The sequence below is a fragment of the Leptopilina heterotoma genome, unplaced genomic scaffold (genome assembly GCF_015476425.1).
Source record: "Leptopilina heterotoma isolate Lh14 unplaced genomic scaffold, ASM1547642v1 Lhet_14, whole genome shotgun sequence".
Lineage (NCBI taxonomy): Eukaryota > Metazoa > Arthropoda > Insecta > Hymenoptera > Figitidae > Leptopilina > Leptopilina heterotoma.
The window spans coordinates 5463126-5486111 of NW_025110859.1; the positions used below are offsets into that span (position 1 = coordinate 5463126).

The 22986-nt window shown below is 23.4% G+C and overlaps 2 protein-coding genes across 2 annotated transcripts; one reads left to right on the forward strand and one right to left on the reverse strand.

Moving 5' to 3' along the window:
• Positions 1-40: 40 nt before the first annotated feature.
• Positions 41-10214, reverse strand: LOC122497835 (glycine--tRNA ligase). The gene is made up of 5 exons (XM_043605174.1): positions 9766-10214; positions 5889-6676; positions 2717-3612; positions 2460-2647; positions 41-229 (listed from the first exon to the last, which is right to left on the reverse strand). Exons 1-5 carry the CDS (start codon positions 10006-10008, stop codon positions 125-127), a joined length of 2220 nt encoding a protein of 739 aa, XP_043461109.1. The 5' UTR covers positions 10009-10214; the 3' UTR covers positions 41-124.
• Positions 10215-10732: 518 nt separating this feature from the next.
• On the forward strand, positions 10733-22856 carry LOC122497834 (staphylococcal nuclease domain-containing protein 1). The gene is made up of 8 exons (XM_043605173.1): positions 10733-10989; positions 11432-11550; positions 11621-11760; positions 14401-15379; positions 18253-18883; positions 18975-19424; positions 19617-19823; positions 21613-22856. The coding sequence occupies exons 1-8, from the start codon at positions 10942-10944 to the stop codon at positions 21721-21723; spliced, it is 2685 nt and encodes an 894-aa protein (XP_043461108.1). The 5' UTR covers positions 10733-10941; the 3' UTR covers positions 21724-22856.
• Positions 22857-22986: the final 130 nt, after the last annotated feature.

Sequence of the window (22986 nt, forward strand, 5' to 3'; positions counted from 1 at the left end):
AATAAAAAAAAGGATTCAACTAATATAACAAAATTCTCAATTTTACCAATGACAAAAAATTGTTTTAATTTATTAAGATTTATTACAATGTGTAAAATTTATAAATAACTAAACATTACGAAACTTAAACCGACTCTTCTTGTTCGAATTTCGGATATTTTTGTTCGACTTCCTTCCAAGTTATTTTTCCATTCGAGAGATCTCTCACAACTCCCGGCAATACATCCAACTGAAACGAGAAAAAAAAGTAGATTAACTCAAGAATTTGAATATAAATTTAATTATTTTAAACAATTTTGATGAAATTCTTTTTAAAAAATCATTTTTTTCAAAATTTTTAATAAAATTCTTCGTAAATTTCAATTACTTTCAAAATTTTCAATTAAAATTATTTTCAAAAATAACATTATTTTTACGAAATTTAATGAAATTCTTAAAAAAAATGTAATTATTTACAAAAACTCTAATAAAATGGTTCAAAAGAATTTAATTTTCAATGAATACTTTTAATAAAATTTAATAGGAAAATTATTAATTACAATATGTATTACATTTTCTCGAAAGAATTCAATCATTGAAAAAAATGTTGATAAAATTCTTAAAATGAATTTAATTATTTTCATATTTTTTTATAAAAATACTTTGCAAGAATTCAATGATTTTCAGTACATTAATTATTTTAAAATTGAAAACATTTAAAAAGGAAAATTATTTCAAAAGTTAGGAATTCTTGAATAGAATTTTATTAAAGCTTTTTTAAATAATTGAATCCCTGTGAAAAAATTATTATTTCTACAAATAATTGTAGTTTTGCAAAATTTAAAAAAAAATAAATAAATTTTTGAGAAGAATTTTATTAAAATTGTATTTAAAATAATTGAATTCCTCTGTAAAGAATTTACTATTTATTGATATTATTGAATTCTTTAAGAAGAATTTTAAAAAATGTTAAAAAATAATTTAATTTTCTCTGGAATTCAATTAATATTGTATTCAAAATAATTGAACTCCATCTCAAAATATTTTTAAAAAATTCTAAATAAAAATTAAATTACTTTCAATGCAATTTTTAAATATATTTATAAAAAAAAATTGAAAGAATTCAATTATTTTGAAAAAATAATAAAATTCTTGTGATGAATTCAATTATTTTGAATATACGTCTTAATTTTAATAAAATCCTTTAAAGAAATTCAATTATTTACCAAACAACTTTAATTGAATTTCTCGAAAAAATTTCATTATTTTTGAATATTTCTATAAAATTCTTTATAACAATTTAATTATTTCTTAAAATTTTAATAAATTCTTCGAAACATTTGAATTATTTTTATAAATAGTCAAATTCTTCGCAATAATTCAATTCTTTTTATAAATAGTAAAATCCTTTGGAGAAATTTAATTCATTCAAAACAATTTTAATAGAATTCCTCGAAAGAATTTAAATTTTTAAATATTAACATAAAATTCATTTATTTTCTAAAATTTTAATAAATTCTTCGAAACAATTCAACTATTTTTATAAATAGTAAAATTCTTCGCAAGAATTCAATAATTTCCAATACAATTTTAATAAAATTCTTCTTCATAAAATTTAATTGCTTTGAAAATTTTCAATTAAAATTAGGTATAAAAGAAACTCCATGTTTAAAAAAAATTCAAAGAAATTCTTCAAAAGAATTTAATAAGGATTTTTTTAAATTTTAATAAAATTCTTCGCGAGAATTCAGTTATTTTCATAAATAATAAAATTCTTTAAAGGAATTCTATTATTATCAAATTTTCTGATAGAATTCGTTGCTACAAAGAAATTCTTCAATTAAATATTTAGAAAATAAAATCTTGAAATAATTTTTTTTTTAAATTTAATTAAACTTTTTCAAAATTCAATTACTTCTAAAAATTCACGCCCCCAATGATTTTAATATTTAATTACAATCTAAAATTTTAACTCGAATCCATTGAATTCTTTCGACGAATTTTAATAAAATTCTTAAGAGTAATTACCTACATTTTTCGAGAAATTCGATTAAAATTGTATTAAAAATAATTGCAGTTCTATAATTAATGAGTTTTATTATTCATGAAAATAATTGAATCTCTGTAAAAAATTTTATTATTTATGAAAATAATTGAATTATTGCGAAAAAATTTGTAAATAGTTGAATTTGTGTGAAATTTTTATTATTTATGAAAATAATTGAATTTTGGAGAAGAATTTTATTATTTTGAAAGATAATAAATTTAAATTTTGACAAGAATTTTTTTAAAAATTTTCGAACATAATTGAATTTATGCAATAATTAGTAAATTCTCCAAAATTCAATTTTTTATTGTTTTTAACTGAAATTCTTCTATAAATCCATGATTTTTAATAATTAATTAAATATATATAAAAAAATTGAATGAAATTAATTATCATATAGATTTACATTCATTGAAAACTCAAAATTACTTACATTTATTCTAACTTGCTTCATTGAATCTCGTTCGCGTAATGTCGCACTGTGAGGCATTTTAAAAGTGTCGAAATCAATTGTAATTCCAAATGGAATTGCAATTTCATCAGTTCTCGAATATCTACGTCCAATACTGCCCGATGAGTCGTCGACTTTATGAGACACGTCATGATTCGTCAGATCGCGAGCTAAAAAAAGAAAAAATTAATTTCCTTTTTCAGAAAAAATCAATCTAAATTGGGAGGGGAAAAACTCACATAAATTCTTCACGAATGGATCGAATTCTGCATTGTTTCCAAGAGGCAAAACAGAACATTTTAGAGGCGCAACAACGGGCGCAAGACTGAAATAACTTCTCTGCTCGTCACCTTCTCTCAATTTGAAACTGTGCTCGAAAATTGCATACATCACACGACCAACGCCAAATGATGGTTCAATAACCGATGGTGTTATTTCCTCGACGTGAACCATTTTCTGATAGCGTTTCACAGCCACCATTTCTTCTTTAAGTTCACATGAAGCACCGTCCGCCAATTTTAAATCAAACGAACCATTTGCTTTAAAATCTCCTTCCATGGAATCAATTTCACTTTCCGTTAAGGCAGCAAGAGCAGCTAAAATTTCCTTGGCATCTTTCTTGAAAGTTTTGCCAATTAGGCCTCGATTTGGTGCCGCTTCCACCACATTAATCTGCTTTGGTTCCGTTAATTTCTTATCGGCGACCAATTTCACACCCGACGATTTTGTATGTTGAGTTAAATCGTAAGCCGATCTATCGGCACAACCAACGCATTCAATCCAACCGTACGAAGTCAAACATTCAGCGTCCCAACAGTCGCAGGCGTAATGTGCCATTTCATTTCCCATGTGCTGACGGAAACGAAGTTTCAATGGATCAACTCCAATTTTCAATAGGAACAATTGTATTCTCGCCATGAAATAACCAAGTGTTTCATTTGCCACAAGACCACTCTCGACTGCTTTTCCTATTGTTATCGTCTCCGCTGATTTTCCATCCATCTGATTGCACGCTGAATACAATAGCATTGGTGTTTCTTTTACGTTCTCGAATTTTGGATGATTTTTGTCATCTGGATCGCAGAAATGCTCAATTTCCGCCATTGTAAATTCCCTCACTCGAATTAAACCCGATCTATAAATAAATTTCCAGTTAAGTATATTAACATATTAAATAAATATTAAATATATAATATATTAAATATATTAATATATTAACAGGGTTGCCACAGGGAAATCAGGGAAAAATCAGGGATTTTTATTAAAACAGGGTTGTCACGCTTTTGTTCTTTACAAATTTCCTGACTTTTCTATGTTTTCCAGATTAAAAAACGGAATTTTCCCATATTTTTAAAACGAAAATTATTCGAAAACATCAATAACTTTTTTTTTAAATAAATATTTAATAATTATTTTTTATAGAAATTAAGATAATTCATAAATTTGAATTTCAATAACAAGAATATTATTATAAAACTTGCTACTTTGTTACTGTAACTTCTTCAAAAATTATTTTCATCATTATGATTATTCAAATCTAGAATTTTCAACTCAAATTCTTCTTAAAATCAATTTTTTAAAATAATTTTTGAAAAAGTTTTATGAGAATTTTCAAATTCTTTTGTTTACAACTTAATTTTACGAAATTTCAATTATTCTGACATTCTTCAATTAAATATATTTAAAATTAAAAACTTGAAATAATTAAAAAAAAATCCATTAAACTATTTGAGAAAAATTAATTATACAGAATTGTTAGTTAAAAGTATGAAAAGTTCAAATTTTCAAAGATTTTAATTTGAAATTCATTTTTAAATCAATATTTATTAGAAAATTCTTCGAGAATTCACTTATTTAAGTAATAAAAATAAATATTTTATTAAAGAATCGAATGTTTCTTATGAAATTTAATTTTCATAAAGAATTTTATCAACAAATTTTTAAATAATTGAATTCTCTTGACAACTTTTAACAGGGTGTCTACTAATAAAAAATTAAATAAAATTAATAAAATTGAATTTTCGCAAAGTTTTTTTTGAAAATTCTGAAAAATAAGATTTTTGAAATTTTTCAATTCTATTGTTTCAAGATAATTGAATTTTTATAAACAAATAATTGAAATTTCTTTATATTCTATTAAAAATAATTAAATTCTTTTAAAGAATTTTATTTAAAATTTTCGAAAAATAATCAAGGGAAGTTATAATCACGGTAATTATAATTTTATTTTAAAAAATTTCTTTGCAATATTATTTAATTATTTTTATAAATAGTAAAACTCATTGCAGAATTTCAATTATTTTTAATACAATTTTAATCGAATTCTTTGAAAAATGTAATTATTCTTAAAAATTCTATTAAAATTCATGGAAAGAATTCATTTATTTCTAGAAACTGTAAAAAAATTCTTCTCAAGAATTCAATTATTTCCGTAAATAGCAAAATTCTTTAGATTTACTAAATTCTTTTGAATATTATTTAAAAAAAAAATTCTTCACAAGAATTCAATTATTTTCATGAATTTTTATAAAATTCTTCTCAGAAATTCAATGATGTTTAAAATTTTTTTTGAATTTTCCTCAAAATTTCTATTTCTTTTTATAAAGTCAAAAAGTTTTAAAAAATTCTGAGAAATTCAATTATTTAAAAAAATTCGAATTAAATTCTTCCCAAGAAATTAATTATTTTCATAAATAATAATATTTTTCTCCGGAATTCAATTATTTTCACAAATAAAATTCTTCACAGGAATTCAATTCTTTAAGAAAATTTTTAATAAAATTCATTGCAAGAATTCAATTATTTTCATAAATAACAAAACATCACAGAATTTCAATTATTTTTTATAGAATTTTAAATAAAATGATAGAAAATTGCATTTATTCTAAAAATTCTTTTTTTAATTCGCCGAAAAATTTCTATTATTTTTAAAAATTTTTATAAAATTCTTCATAAAAATTCAGTTTTAAGAAATATTAAATTATTTAATAAATTATTTATTTTTTGTATTTAAATAATTGAATTCTCAAAAAAATTTCTAATAAAAATTGATTAAAAAATGAATTTCACTTAAAATTTTTAATTATAATTGAATATTAAAAGCATTAAAAGCATTATAGCGTGAATTTTTAGAAATAATTAAATTTTGAAAAGGGTTCGGTTCTAATTAATTAATTAAAAAAGAAGTTATCGATGTTTTCGAATAATTTGACTGTTGAAGAAATTTGTAAATAAATTTAATAGAACATTTTTTCGAGTATCTAATAATTTTTGGAATGAATCAGAATATTCTTCAGGGTCAGGGAAAAAGACAAAATTTTGTCTGGAAATCAGGGATAAACAAAATTAAATTTTTGTGACGTATAAATTAAATAATTAAAAATAATATTATCAACTTTGTAAATTTTATACCTTGGAGATATTTCGTTACGGAAAGCATTGCCAATTTGTGCAGCAGCAAATGGTAGCCTCTTCTGATTGAATTCCAACAATCTTTTAAAATTGACAAAAATTCCTTGAGCTGTTTCAGGTCTCAAAAATCCTTTCACAAGTCCAGTGGGTCCGATTTGTGTACCGAACATAAGATTAAATTCCACTGGATCGGTCAATTCATTACCGGAAATTGGCGATTTCATGTCAAATTTTCGCAAAATTGTTGTCATTTCACTTTTATTCATTCCATCGAGTTTGATAATAATATCGTTGCATTCTTCTTTAACAGCCGCTGTGCATTTCTTATCAGATGAGACTTTTTCTAAATGATTTTTTATTAAATGATCTAATCGGAAGCATTCGCCATTTTTTACATCTTTCACCATTAAATCAGCGAATCTATCCACGTGACCAGAGGCTTTCAACACTGGTTCCGGTGTCAAAATTGAACAATCAACCTCCAACATTTGTTCCTCGAGAATAAAAAACTTTCTCCATTCACTGAGAATATTCGCTTTCAATGAACAGCCCATTGGACCAAAGTCATACAATCCGGTAATTCCACCGTAAATCGCAAACGACTGATCATAGAAAAATCGTCGTTTTAATAAATCCTCCATTCGGCCTCTGTCGAAAGAAGCTGCATCTGGAATTAACGAAAGTTCCTTGTCTTCTAGTAATTTTTTACGAATCTTCAATTCAGCTACTGCTTTTTTTACATCAATTTCCGGTGCTCCATCGGCTTTTAATTTACGGACTTTATCTCCCTGAAATCATTAATATTACATTATTATTCTTGTACGAATTTAATTTGGTTTAGAATTCATTGAAATCAATTTTCAACTTTTCTAATTTATTTATGAACATGATTGCCACAAAAAATTAATTTTCTTTTTCCCCGACTTTTTCCTGATTCCCAAACAAAATTTTCACTCTTTCCCAGAACCTAAAAGATATTCTGATTTACTCTAGAAATTATTAGATAATCAAAAAAATGTTCAATTACATTTACAATTTACAAATTTCTTCAAAAGTAAAATTATTCGAAAACATGAATAACTTCTTTTGTTAAATGAATATTTAATTATTATTATTTTTCCACAGGAATTAAGATTTTTAAAAAATTATTTAAACCTTTTGAAATTCAATAACTTTTAAGAATATTATTACAAAATAAAATAAAATTTTAATAAAATCCTTCGGAAGAATTCAATTATTGTTATAAGTAATACAATTTTTCACATCAATTCAATTATTTAAAAAATAAATAAAATTCGTTGTAAGAATTCAATTATTATTAATAATAAAATTTTTCCTATAGGATTTAAATTATTTTTAATATAATTTTAAATGAATTCCTCGAAAAATGAAATTATTTCCAAACATTTTTTGCAAGAATTCAGTTACATTTTACAAAAAAATAAATTCTTCGTTAAAATTCAAATGTTTTCAAAATCTACTATTTAAAATTTTTCAAAAGAATTCCATTATTTAAAAAAAATGTAATAAAATTCGTTACAAGAATTGAATTATTTTTATAAATAATAAAATTCTTCACAGGATTTCAATTATTTTCATAAATAATAAATTTTTTTAAGGAATTCAATTATTATTTTCATAAAAAATAATTTCAAATTCTGGAAAATAATAATTGTATTAAAATGATTTAATAAAATTTTAAGTAAACTCTTCGAAAAATATAATTACATTTCAAAAATTTTTTTAAAATTCGTCGAAAGAAATAAATGAACAATTATATCACATATTTTTAAACAGCAAATGTTATGCGCACTAGCGCGCGGAATGAGATATTCAATTTATTATTGTTATGCAAATTATAAAATTTTTTATTTTCAAATATAAAGTTTTTAAATAATTTCATAATCAAAATTTAAAAAATTCACTTATTAAGTACAAAAATTAATTATTACTGTTCATATTTTCAAAAATTTTAATAAAATTTTACGAAAGAATTCAATTATTTTCTAAAATTTTAATAAATCCTTCTAAACAATTCAATTATTTTTTTAAATAGTAAAATCTTTACAAAAATTCAATTATTTTAAAAACAATTTTAATTGAATTCCTCGGAAGAATTCAGTTTTTAAAAAAAATTTTAACACATTTCGAAAAAATTCAATTTTTTTCTAAAATTTTAATAAATTCTTTGAAAAAATTCAATTATTTTTATAAATAGTAAAATTCTTCGCAAGAATTCAATTATTTTATAAATAGTAAAATTCTTTGCAGGAATTAAATTATTTTCAAAACAATTTAAATTGAATTCCCGGATGAATTCAAATATGTTTAAATATTTCCATAAATTTCAATTATTTCCTAAAATTTTAATAAATTCTTCGAAATAATTCAACTATTTTTATAAATACTAAGATTCTTTGCAGGAATTAATTAATTTTGAATCCAATTTAAGTAAAATTAAAAGAATGAATTTAATTATTTTCAAAAATTTTCATAAAATTCAATTTTAACAAGAATTAAAAATTCTCCAAAAATAATTCAACTATTCTCAAAAATATTTTTAAAAAATTTGAAATAAAAATTAAATTACTTTCAAAGCAATTTTTAAATATATTCGTGAAAAAAAATTGAAAGAATTCAATTATTTTGAAAAAATAATAAAATTCTTGTGATGAATTCAATTATTTTGAAAATAATTAATTTTAATAAAATTCTTTAAAGAAATTCAATTATTTTCGAAACAACTTTAATTATATTTCTCGAAAAAATGTCATGATTTTTAAATATTTCTATAAAATTCTTCATAACAATCTAATTATATCTTAAAATTTTAGTAAATTCTTCGAAACATTTCAATTATTTTTATAAATAGTAAAATTCTGCGCAATAATTCAATTATATTTATAAATAGTAAGATTCTTTGCAGGAATTCAATTATTTTCAAAACAATTTTAATTGAATTCCTAATATGAATTTAAATTTTCAAATATTAGCAAAAAATTCATTTATTTTCTAAATTTTTAATAAATCCTTCGAAACAATTCAATTATTTTTATGAATAGTAAAATTCTTTGCAAGAATTCAATTATTTTCAATACAATTTTAATAAAATTCTTTTTCATAAAATTAAATTGCTTTCAAAATTTTCAATTAAAATTATTAAAGAATTGGATTAAAATTGTATTAAAAATAATTGCAATTCTATGTGATGAGTTTTATTATTCATGAAAATAATTGAATCTCTGTAAAAAATTTTTATTATTTAAGAAAAGAATTGAATTATTGCGAAAAATGTGTAAATAATTGAATTCGTGTGAAATTTTTATTATTTATGAAAATAATTGAATTTTGAAGAAGAATTTTATTATTTTTAAAGATACTGAATTGGAATTTTGACGAGAATTTTTCAAAATTTTCGAACATAATTGAATTTATGCAATAATTAGTAACCTCTCTAAAATTCAATTTTTTAGTATTTTTAACTGAAATTCTTTTATAAATCCATGATTCAAATTTAATTTTTTCCAGTACTTTAATAAAAATCCCTGACTTTTTCCTCATTTCTCTAACCAATTCTATTTTCCATGAATTTTAATAATTAATTAAATATATGTTAAAGAATTAAATAAAACTAATTATGAATCCTGCAAATTTAATTTTTCCAGTATTTTAATAATAATCCCTGACTTTTCCCTGATTTCCCTGACCTGTGGCAACCTTGAATTGATGAAAGTAAAAAATAAAATGAAAGTAAGAAAGATAACTTGTATCAAAATCATATTTTAATTTATTACATTAAAGAAAATAAAACAATATGTGTAAAAAAAGAAGGTATATTTAAGATGAGTAAGAAGGAAAACCCATATGGCATACTCACTTGTTCTTTGACACTCGCGCGATACGAGGTCAATTCTTCTTCAATTTTCGGATCTGTCATCTCGACAGGAAAGTTTAACTTTTTTTTATTCGATTTTGCGGTAATTACATACGAATACTGTTTGACAGTAATTAGAGACGCTTTTCTTAGTCGCTGCAGCAAGTACACGTGCCTTTCAGCGTCAGCGCTACAATGCTTCTGCAATCTCCATGAGAGTTTCACACTGCTTCGAAAACTCTGCATTCGCAAATATTTTCAAACTGACAGCACTTTTCTCCGTTATCACATTCAACTTATTGCCTTTGGTGTGAAAATATTCAATAAGCTTTTCTTCCTAAAGTATACGAATAATTTTTTATTTAATTAATTAAAACAATTTTTTTTTATTTTTATATTTCGAGCATAACCTAAAAAATTTTTAACCTCCTGCTGTGAAAGGTGCAATTAACCCAGGATAACGGGAAGGAAGATTGCAACTTGAATGGGATTTAACAGACAGCGTCATCTTTTGTGACTTTTTTTTGAGAATATAATATAAAAAATAAAACATAAAAATTTCCTTTTTTTTGCATTAATTATTTTTAAAAGGACTTTTTTAAAGGACCTCTTTTCACTTGTTATCCTTGAGATGCTTCTGATTATTAGATATGATTCTTTCATTATCAATATTAATGTAATTAATCAGGTAAAAATTCTGCAGTTGATAAGGAAGTCATTATTAAGTTTCTTAAGAATTAATAGAATTTTTCAATTATCAAATGATTTTTTAAATTTTAGAGGTCAATAACATTGTTTTTTATGCATTTTTATGAGTTTATTGCAAATTTGAATTATTATCCACATGTACAAATAAATAGGGAGCGCTGTCATCGCGTGACAGAGTGTCGCGTGTTGCCACATCACCATCGTTTAAATGAACATTTAAGCAATGTTCTTCTACACAACGTAGATCGCGCTCCAGCTTAAAAAATAGTACTTCATTGGAAATACACGGCGATCTTGAGTGCATCGACAATTTCATTTTCTCCAACATGTTATCACATTAATTAACATTTCAACAAGGATTTTCACTCTAAACGTACAACAAAGGCGTACAAATTTGTTAAAAATCGGTCTCGTGACTGATATCATTAGATATTTCTCAATTTTTGCCTTTAAAATTTTTCTCGACGCACCATGAGCACACCGCAGGTAGTCTCCCGTAAAATTGGGATCGTTAAGCAGGTGAGTACGTGTTTAGATTTTTCCACAAATCATCATAGAATTATAATTCTTTATTATCCGGTGTTTAGAAATAAATCAAATTAAAATAATTATTTTCACTTTGTAATTTAACAATGTAGAAAAATAAATTGATTCTGTTTTCTAATACTTGTAATTGCACATATGGTAAAAGTATTTCAACCCCAATGATCTGTTTGATGTTTATAGAATCTGGTTTTTGCATTTTTTCACTTTTACAAAGTCTTTATTTTAAACTTGTATTCCCGGTTATTTTCCTGTTTCACATTTTTATTGATAGTTTGTTAAAAGTTTGCGGTTAATGCGAGAAAAATGTGAAATTCTCGATATATCCAGATATTGTTTCTTAGAGAATCTATTTATAGAGCAAAAAAACGTTCCTTATGGTACGTTTGATTATTTATTTTTTTAATTACTATTTTAGATTGTTTCTGGTGATACGATTTTGATTAGAGACGTACCAAAAGATGGACCACCACCAGAGAAAACAATATGTCTTTCGAATATTATGGCTCCAAAATTGGCCCGCAGAGCTATTGGAAAGTGAGTATGATTGAATATTTTTCTTTGCATTTTATCACAGTGGAAATAATTACTAAATTAAATTTTTCAGTTCTGAAGAAACGAAAGATGAAGCGTATGCTTGGGAAGCGAGGGAATTTCTTCGCAATAAATTAATTGGAGAATATGTGACATTCGTTGAAGAGAAGACGATAAATAACAGAACGTACGGCAATGTTTGGTTGGGAAGAGGTAAAAACAAACTTATATATTTTGATATGACATTTCCTGCACAATTTATGATATTGAAAATTTAAATCGGATTATTAGAACAGAAGTTACAGATTTTTTTAAACAAATAGTACAAAAAAATTCAAAGTCTTGTATTTCAGACATTTTTTTTATATTTTTCAAAAAAACATTTGAAGGGGGATTTTTTCATCACCTAAGGAGTGTATAAACAGAATATTAAGCGAATCCCATAAGGTCATGAAAATATCTCTGTTGAGTTGACATTGAATCCACCATATTCAAGAACAAACTTCAATATTTCAATGATTACAGATTGAAAATTTAAAGAATTTACTTATCAAATACAGAATATGAAATATTCTTGTTTATTATTAGGTATTCAATATAACAATTTTAATAAACATTGTTTCCAAGAATTCAATTATTTTCATAAATAATGAAATGTTTCGAAGGATTTCAATTATTTTCATAAATAATAAAATTTTTCAAAGAATTTCAATTATTTTCAAAAATTTTAATAAAATTCTTTCTAAAAATTCAATTATCTTCATAAAAAATAAAACTCTTTCAAAGATTTTCATTATTTTCAAAAATTTTAATAAAATTCTTCCTAAAAAATCAATTATCTTCATAAAAAATATAATTCTTTTGAAGCTTTCAATTATTTTCTTAAATAATAAAATTCTTCGGAGGATTTCAATTATTTTCAAAAATTTGAACCAAATTTTTATCAAGAATTCAATTTTTTTCCATAAATAATTGAATTCTTTACAGAATTTCAATTATTTTCAAAAATTTGAACCAAATTCTTATCAAGAATTTAATTTTTTTTTTCATAAAAAATTGAATTCTTTACAGAATTTCAATTATTTTAAGAAATTTGAAACAAATTCTTATCAAAAAATTCTTTCGAAGTAAAATTCATCGTAAAAATTAAATTATTTTTTATAAATAATGAAATTCTTCGGAGGATTACAATTATTTTCTCAGAAATTTTAATAAAATTCTTCACAAAAATTCAATTATCTTCAAAAAAAAAATAAAATTCTTTTGAAGCTTTCAATCATTTTTTTAAATAATAAAATTCTTCGGAGGATTACAATTATTTTCGAAATTTTTAATAAAATTCTTCCTAAAAATTCAATTATTTTCATAAAAAATAAAATTCTTTAGAAGATTTCAATTATTTTACTTTAATTAATAATAAAATTCTTTGAAGGATTTCAATTATTTTCAAAAATTTGAACCAAATTCTTATCAAGAATTCAATTTTTTTTTCATAAATAATTGAATTCTTTACAGAATTTAAATTATTTTAAAAAATTTAAAACAATTTTTTGTCAAGAAATTCTTTTGATTTAAAGTTAATTACAAAATATATAAATTATTTTTTATAAATAATGAAATTCTTCGGAGTATTACAATTATTTTCAACAATTCTGATAAAAATTCTTCGAAACAATTAAATTATTTTTTATAAATTGTAAAATTCTTCTGAGAATTACAATTATTTTCAATAAAATTTCTAGGTAAAAATTCAATTACATTCAAGATAATTTTAATAAAATTCCTCTAACAGGTCAAATTATTTAAAAAAATTTTAATAACATGTTGTTTTAACAATCCAATTATTTTATTAAAACTTTTTTAAATAATTGAATCTTTGCGAGAAAATTTATTATTTCTACAAATAATTGAATTTTTGCAAAATTTTAAAAGAATAAGTGAATTTTTGAGAAGAATTTTATTAAAATTGAATTTAAAATAAGTGAATTCCTGTGAAAAATTTACTATTTATTAATATTATTAAATTCTTTAGAAAAATTAAATTAAAATGTTTAAAAAATAATTGAATTTTCCCTCGAATTCAATTAAAATTATATTTAAAATAATTGAATTCCAGCGGAAATTTCATTATTTATGAAAATAATTGAATTCTTGAATTGAATTTTATTAAAAATTTTTTAAATAATTGAAATTCTGTGAAAAATTCAATTATTTTTAAAAATAATTGAAATTTTTCAGAGAATTTTTACAAGATTTTTAAAAATACTTGTAATTTTCGAAGAAATCAATTAAAATTGTATTCTTGATAAAATTATATTTAATTTTTTTTAATTCCAATTACAATTTTTAAAATTTTAATAATTGAATTCGAGCGAAAATTTCTTTTTTTATGAAAATAATTGAAATTCTGTGAAAAAGTAAATTATTTTTTTTAATTATTGAAATCTCTCGGAGAATTTTCACAAGATTTCTAAAAATACTTGTAATTTTCGAAAAAATCAATTAAAATTGTATTCTTGATAAAATTACTTTCAATTTCTCTCAATTTCAATTATTTTCAAAATTTTCAGTTAAAATTAAAAAAAAACTCCATTATTTTAATTAAATTTTCTCGAAAGAATTCAATTAATGAAAAAAATGTTGATAAAATTCTTGAAGTGAATTCAATTATTTTCAAATTTTTTAATACTTTGCAAGAATTCAATGATTTTCGGTACATTAGTTATTTTAAAATTGAAAACATTTAAAAAGGAAAATTATTTCAAAAGTTAGGAAACAAAAAAGCAACTAACTTCAAACTGCGAAGAGATTACCGGAATACAACGATTATTAATATAGATTTTTGTTAAACAGACACAAGTGGTCCAAGTGTGGCCGAGCAACTCGTAATGGAGGGTCTTGTAAACGTAAAGTCAGACACTCGCAATGTCACCCCAGAATTGCAGCGGTTGCAAGATTTGGAAAATTCTGCCAAATCTGCCGGCAAGGGTAAATGGCCGAATCCGTCATCTTCGGCCCACGTGAGAGACATCAAGTGGACCATTGAAAATCCACGAGCTCTGGTCGAGCGTTTAGGTGGAAAACGTGTGAAAGCTGTCATTGAACATGTTCGTGATGGTTCAACAGTTCGCGCTTTCCTCTTGCCCGACTTTTACTATGTGACTTTAGAAATGGCCGGAATTCGATGCCCAAAACTCGAGGCTGAAAGTGAAGAGAAATCATTGGCAAAAGAAGCTCAATATGTCACTGAATCGAAACTCCTACAGAGACAAGTTGAAATAATACTCTATTCGGTGAATAGTAATAATTTTGTCGGTAGAATTATTCATCCAAAGGGTGATATTGCCGAATTTCTTTTGAATTTTGGTTACGCTGAATGTGTGAGCTGGTCGATGAATAATCAAATGAAGGCCGACGTTTTGAAACAGTATCAAAGTGCTGAGAAGGCAGCAAAGGATAAACAATTGCGTAGGTGGAAAAATTATAAACCACCAACAGCAAGTACAGAACTCATGGAATTCAGTGGTATTGTCACAGAAATTGCCAATGCTGATGCAATTCTTGTAAAATTACAATCTGGCGATACGAAAAAAGTCTTTCTCAGCAGTATTAGGCCACCACCGCGCGACAAGAAATTCCAAAACGAAGATGGAACTATTACGAAACCAAAAGATTTCCGACCACTCTACGATGTACCATGGATGTTCGAGGCTCGTGAATTTCTACGAAAAAAACTCATTAGCAAATTGGTGAAGGTGTCCATCGATTATATTCAACCGGCGAAGGACAATTTCCCCGAGAAAACTTGTTGTACTGTAATGATTGGAAAAGTGTAAGTTTGCAAAAAAATTATCATTTCCCTTTATATAATTCAATTACAGGCATCACTGTTGGCATTGGTTCCCGTTTTTCCCTTTTGTCCCCTTATTTCAATTTTCACACCTTTTTTTTACCTATTTTCACGATTTGTCACCCTTTTTCCCCTTTTTGCTGATTTGTCCCCTTTTTCACCTTTTTCTAATAAAAAATAAAGTTTTTTTTTTTTTGAAATCTTTTTCAAAGTGTAATCGCATAAAATTTAGACTTAAAATTAAAAAAAAATTTTAAATTCAAATTCAAATTTAAAAAATTTTTAATTAAAAAAAAAAAAAAAAATTTAACTCAAATTTAGAATTCAATGCGTTTTATTTCTGATTTAGATTATTAACACCAGAACATAATATAAATATTTTTTTTTGTTAATGATTTAAATAATAGAACGTAAAGAATTTTATAAATTATAAGGTGCTTCATTCAACAGAATACAGACCTCTAGAAAAATAATTAATTAACATTCAAATAATTAAAATATTATTATTAATAGTTTTTTCTACAAAAACAAAAATTCTAATACAAAACTTTCAATTTTTTCCATTTCTGACAATAATTTCCTTTTTTAACTCAAGTCTTAAAGAACTATCGTAAAATTATTAACTTAGAAATTATTTAATGAATAATTTTATTTATAGATACATTTCAAAATTAATTGAATTTTAAGATAGTTTCGTTTACAATTTTCATAAATAGATGAACTTGAAAATATATTAATTTCAAATTTAATAAAATTTCAATATTGAATGAATTTCATTAGTAATTCTAAAGAACTCAAAATTTCAATTCTCTTTATAAATAATAAAATTCTTCTTCAAAATTCAGTTATTTTCAAAAATTTTAATAAATTTCTTGTCAAAATTTCAATTATTTGCAAAAATTTTCCTAAGTTCAATGATAATCAATTATCTACTATTTTTAAAATTTCCCAAAAGAATTCAATTATTTAAAAAAATGTTTATTAAAATTCTACGCAAACGTTTAATTATTTTTATAAATAATAAAATAATTACATCGAAAAGTGTAATTATTTTATTAAAATTTGTCGAAAGAATTCAATTATTTAAAAATTTGTTGATAAAATTCTTTATGGAAATTGGATTTTATAAAACATTTAATTATTCAACAATTTTTTTTATTTTTGTATGTAAATAATTAAATTCTTGTAGAATGTTGTAATAGAAATTGATTTAAAAGTGAACTTCAGTTAAAATTTTCAATTATTTTTAAATTTTTTAATAAAATTCATTGCGAGAATTCAATTATTTTTATAAATAACAAAACATATCGCAGAATTTTAATTATTTTTTACATAATTTTAAATAAAATGATAGAAAATCGCATTTATTCTAAAAAATTTTTTTTTAAATTCGCCGAAAGATTTCTATTATTTTTAAAAATTTTGATAAAATTCTTTATGAGAATTCAATTTGGAGAAATATTTATCTATTCAATAATTTTTTAATTTTTGGATTTAAATAATTGAATTCTCGTAGAATTTTCTAGTGAAAATTGATTTTAACATGAAATTCAGTTAAAATTTTAGATAATACTAGAATTTTAAAAGTATTGTTGCTTAATAATTGTATTTTCATATATTATTCAATTATTTTCATAAATAATACAATTTTTTACAGAGATTCAATTATTTTCATAAATAATACAATTTTTTACAGAGATTCAATTATTTTCATAAATAATCAAACTCATCGCAAAATTTCAATTATTTTTAGTACAATTTTAATCGAATACCTCAAAAAAAGTTATTACTCTTAAGAATTTTATTAAAATTCGTCGAAAGAATTCAATTATTTAAAAATTTGTTGATAAAATTCTTTATGGGAATTGTATTTTATTTTTTAAGAAACATTCAATTATTCAATAATTTTTTCATTTTTATATTTAAATAATTGAATTCTCGTAGAATTTTCTAATAGAAATTGATGTAAAAGTGAATTTGAGTTAAAATTTTATGTAATAATTGATTTTTAAAAGTATTATAGCGTGAATTTTTAGAAGTAATTGAATTTTCAAAAAGTTTCAAATTGAAATATTTGGAAATCTGAATTTTTCATATTTTTAACTAACAATTGTGTGGAATTAATTTTTTTCAAAAAGTTTAATCAGAATTTTTTAAAAAATTATTGTAAATAGGTAATTGATTTAAAGAAGAATTTTAGTTAAAAATTCTAGAAAATAATAATTGAATTAAAATGATGAAAATAATGTTGAAGAAGTCAGAGTAAAAATATTTTTTATAGTAGAAAATAATGATCTTATCACTCGGTCATTTTTAATTATTATAAAACATGAACTTCATGTTTTATAATAATATTCTGAAAAATTGTTAAATTTCAAAAAGATTTTAATTTTAATGTTTTGAAAATCTTAACTCCTATGGAAAAATAATAATGATTAAATAATTTTTTAAAAAATAAGTTATTGTTGTTTTCGAATAATTTTATAGTTAAAGAAATTCATAAATAAATGTAACAGATCATTTTTTTGAGTATCTAATCATTTTTAGAGTGAATCGCATAATATTCTTTAGGGAAAAAGTCAAAATTTTGTCTAAAAATCAGGGAAAAGTAAGGGAAAACAAAATTTAATTTTTGTTGCAATCGAATCATTTTTAAAAAATTTTATAAAAGTTATATGATAAAAAATTTGAATTATATATGCAAGTTTTATAAACAAATAAATTTTTGGTATCCTTTTTGAGGGGAAAAAAATTCCCATTTTCACTTTTTTTTAGGACAAAAAGCCAATTACATAGTATATTTTTAGAAAAAGATAATTTTTTTGGAATAATGAATATTTATAATTAATTTACAGAAATATTGCCGAGATGATGGTGTCAAAGGGTCTTGCGACAGTGGTTAAATACCGACAGAATGACGATCAGCGCTCGATTCACTACAGTGAATTATTAGCCGCTGAGAGTAAAGCCGAAAAATCACAGTACGGTCTTCATGCGAAGAAAGATGTTCCAATGCAGAGAATACGTGATGTCTCGACAGATCCAGCAGCCGCTAAATCACATCTGCAATCATTGAAGCGTGCACGTGAAATAAAAGCCGTGGTTGAATTTGTCACGAGTGGATCGCGTCTCAAACTTTTTGTACCCAAGGAATATTGTCTCATTACATTCTTATTGGCTGGTGTGAAAGCACCACGTGCGCCACGCATAACTCCCACTTCGGGAAGCAGCGAAGGCGAACCATTCGGTGAGGAGGCACTCAAATTCACGAGGGAACATTGCCTGCAAAAAGACGTTGACATTCAAGTTGAGAATATGGAATCGAAGGGTAGCGGTTTCATCGGTTGGCTATTTGTCGATGGTGTTAATTTGTCTGTTGCTCTTGTCGAGGAGGGTCTGGCAACAGTTTCCACATTCATGGAGCAGGGAGAACACTTCAAGATTCTCAAGGCCGCTGAGGAACGTGCCAAGGCCAAGAAATTAAATGTGAGTTCTATTTTTATTCCACATAACATTCTGACTTTTTTTTGGAATTAAAAATTCTTTTAATATTCCATATTCCATTTTTTCATTTTAGATTTGGAAAGACTACGTGAAAATTGAGGTGGAAACTGAGAAAGTCGAGGAGGATAATAAAGTGGTGGAGAGAAAGATCAATTATCATGAAGTTGTTGTTTCGGAAATCACCGAGGATCTTCATTTCTATGCGCAAAATGTCGATCAGCGTAATTTGTACGAGAGTTTAATAGCTCGATTACGTCAGGAATTGACGGAAAATCCACCATTGCCGGGTGCATATAATCCACGAAGAGGCGACTTGGCCGCTGCTAAATTCACCGAAGACGATCAATGGTATCGTGTGAAAATTGAAAAGGTCTCCGGTCCCAATGTCAGTGTATTCTACATTGATTATGGTAATCGAGAGTCATTGAATGTCACTCGTGTCGCTGCTTTACCACCTGGATTTTCGAGCGATCGACCATTTGCCTCTGAATACATGCTTGCTTGGGTTAAACTTCCGCAAGATGTAAGTTGCTTTTTTGTTAATTATTAACTTTGTTTTTAATTTTAGAAGCTAAAAAATATTTCAGAAGTTAAAAACAATTTTAGAAGTTAAAAATAATTTTAGAAGCTAAAAAATATTTCAGAACTTAAAAATAATTTTAAAAGCTAAAAGTAATTTCAGAATGTTAAAAATAATTATCAATTTTCTTTTAAGAATGACTACAAGAAAATGGCGATTGACGCTTTCCGAGAAGATGTCGTTACGGGAAAAACTTTGCTCCTGAATGTTGAATTCAAAGTGAATAATTTACCAGCAGCAACATTGGTCGATTCGACAACTAACGAAGACATTGGCAAAGGACTTATCGCCTATGGTTATTTGATTGTCGAAAAGAGTCGAGACCGAAGAGTGAAAAAATTGGTACGTTCTCCTTAAAATAAAATACTTTCTAAAATAATTTAATTCATTCAAGGAATTTTATTATAAAATAGAAAATAATTGAATTCTTTCGAAGAATAGATACTATTAAAGGTTTTGACAATAATTGAATTCTTTCAAAAAATTTCTTTAATTTATCAAATATAATCGATTTTCTTAATAATTGAAATTAATAATTTTACTATTAAAATTATTTATTGAAAATTGAACTCTTTTAAACAATTTTATTAGAGTTTTTGTAAACAATTAAATCCTTTTGATGAATTTCTTTGTGCTTTTTTTAAATAATGTAGTTTTTTTTGAATAATTTTAATTGCAAATTTTTGATAATAATTGAAATCCTTCAAAGAATTTTATTATTAATGAAAGTAATTGAAATCTTCTAAAGAATTTTATTTTTTATGAAGATAATTGATTTTTAGTAAGAATTTTATTAAAATTTTTGAAAATAATTGTAATCCTCCGAAGAATTTCATTATCTATAAAAAATAATTTAATTTTTTAGATGAATTTTACTTGGAAAGAATTTCTTGACAAGAATTTGTTTCAAATTTTTTAAAATAATTGAAATTCTGTAAAGAATTCAATTATTTATGAAAAAAAAATTGAATTCTTGATAAGAATTTGTTTCAAATTTTTGAAAATAATTGAAATTCTGTAAAGAATTTTTATGAAAAAATAATTGAATTCTTGAGAAGAATTTACTAAAATTTTTGAAAATAATTGAAATTCTCCGAAGAATTTTATTATTTAAGAAAATAATTGAAAGCTTCAAAAGAATTTTATTTTTTATGAAGATAATTGAATTTTTGTGAAGAATTTTATTCAAAATTTTTTGAAAATAATTGTAATCTTCCGAAAAATTTCATTATTTTTAAAAAATAATTTAATTTTTGAAATGAATTTTACTTCGAAAGAATTTCTTGACAAGAATTTGATAACAATTTGTTTCAAATTTTTTAAAATAATTCAAATTTCGGTAAAGAATTCAATTATTTATGAAAAAAAATTGAATTCTTGATAAGAATTTGGTTCAAATTTTTGAAAATAATTGAATTCTTGCGAAGAATTTTACTATAATTTATAAAAATAATTGAATTGTTCCGAAGAATTTATTAAAATTTTAAAAAATAATTAAATTGTTATGAAAAATTTTATAGAAATATTTGAAAATAATGAAATTTTTTCGAGAAATTGAATTAAAGTTGTTTTAAAAATAATTGAATTCCTGCAAAGAATTCAATTATTTATAAAAAAAGAAAATTGAATTCTTGATAAGAATTTGGTTCAAATTTTTGAAAATATTTGAAATTGTACTTTAAAAAATTTTATTATTAATGAAAATAATTGAAATCTTGCAAAGATGTTTATTAAAATTTTTGAAAAATAATATAATTGTTTCGATGTAAATTTAAATTCTTTGGAGAAATTTAATTAAAATTGTATTGAAAATAATTGATTTTTTAGGAGGAATTTTATTATAATTTTAGAAAATAATTGAATTTTTGCAAAAAAATTTATTACTTTTAAAAATAATTGAATTTTTGCAAAAAAATTTATTATTTTTAAAAATAATTGAATTCTTCCGAATTTAATTTATAAATATCTAATTTCTTTTTTAAATTTCCATTAATATATTTTTAAACATTTTTTCTATTCTTTTTATTAATTTCTATTAAATTATTTAATACTACCTATAATCAGTTTTATTTTCCACTTTTTTTCCAATTAAATTTAAAGCTTATTTAAATTTCTTTTCATTAAATTCCAGATGGAAGACTACAAAGCGGCAGAGGACGAAGCAAAGAAGGGCCGCATGAATATTTGGGAATACGGAGACATCACTGAAGACGACGCCAAAGAATTTGGCGTTGGTCGTTAAAAAAAAATGCATAATTAAATTTATTTTGAAAAAAAAACAAAAAAAAATGGGGTTTTACATGGTCAGACTGTCTAGTTGTTTAAATCAACAAATTTATAACACTTAGCACTGTCCAAGAAAAAATGAACAGAATTGACAGGCGGGTTTTTTTTTGTTTAAAGAAAACCTTTTTCATAGTACATTTTACAGTGAAAGGCATAATAGAGAGAGAAAAATATGAAACATTATTGTGTCAATATAATTAACCATAGCGCGCCATAAAAAAATATTTCACACTATATATTTCTTTATAAGAATGTTATATATATATACGAGTTGATTTTACAATTCTTAAAAAAAAATCATAAATTGAAAATTTATTCAACTTTGTTTTATTCTCGAAAAAAAATTACGTATATATTGAAAATTTATTCAACTTTTGTTGATAAGTTTGTAAATTTTTTTCTTTTTCTCTCGCTCGTTAGTTCCTTTATAAAAAGAAAAAATGCATAATTTATTTGTGATTTTACTTCCTTGTTTTTTTAATCCGCATTTAAAATATTATTGCGGTATTTCAGTTGGTTTTTTTTAATGTAGTACGTACACAACTGAATATTGTGTTTTTTAAAAGAAAAGAAAGTATATAGATTTTTTATATCTACCATTTTATCAGTAGTATTTTGCTGACGAATAAATTTTCAAATGGATATTAAATTTGTATATTCAATTGTTACTTATGAGGAGAAGTGACGAAAAATTGGAATGAATTTTTTTATTAATATAATTTCGTTTTCATTTGATCATGAGAAATGTTATTCCGGGGGTTATGTGCCAAAATGTGTATTGTATATTTTTTTTCTTAATCGAAACTGTTAATTGTAGTTGTTAAAATAATGTCATCAAGTAGTTGTTTTTTTTTTGTTATAGTATCGACTCATTTTACCTAAAGGCTGAATTTAATCATCACTTGATATTACATTAAGAATTAATTTAAAGAAAAGATAACAATGCTTACTATTTTTATCAGAATAATTAATGTGGTCAAAGGCAAACGAATGGATTTATTTGATTTTGAACGTGCGTGGAAAATTGATTTCGTCTCTGTAATGTTTTCTTTTATTGTAAAAAATATAATATTATATTTTTCACAAAAATTTGTTGACATAGGGTAATATTCATTTCCTGTTATTCATAATTAAAAATAATCTCCGGTTTAGCAAAATATGCGAATTTTCTTTTAATAAAATTCAAATAATTATTAATTAATTGTTTTTAGTTTTCTAT

Bases quoted from the DNA above. Each gene is read 5' to 3' on its own strand.
- LOC122497834 (XM_043605173.1), top strand. From the start codon at position 10,942: ATGAGCACACCGCAGGTAGTCTCCCGTAAAATTGGGATCGTTAAGCAG. The intron at 10,990-11,431 runs GTGAGTACGTGT...TTACTATTTTAG, and splicing joins AAATTGGGATCGTTAAGCAG to ATTGTTTCTGGTGATACGAT. The intron at 15,380-18,252 runs GTAAGTTTGCAA...ATTAATTTACAG, and splicing joins ACTGTAATGATTGGAAAAGT to AAATATTGCCGAGATGATGG.
- LOC122497835 (XM_043605174.1), bottom strand. From the start codon at position 10,008: ATGCAGAGTTTTCGAAGCAGTGTGAAACTCTCATGGAGATTGCAGAAG. The intron at 6,677-9,765 runs GTGAGTATGCCA...TAATGATTTCAG, and splicing joins GCGCGAGTGTCAAAGAACAA to GGAGATAAAGTCCGTAAATT. The intron at 230-2,459 runs GTAAGTAATTTT...TTCTCGTTTCAG, and splicing joins TGAAGCAAGTTAGAATAAAT to TTGGATGTATTGCCGGGAGT.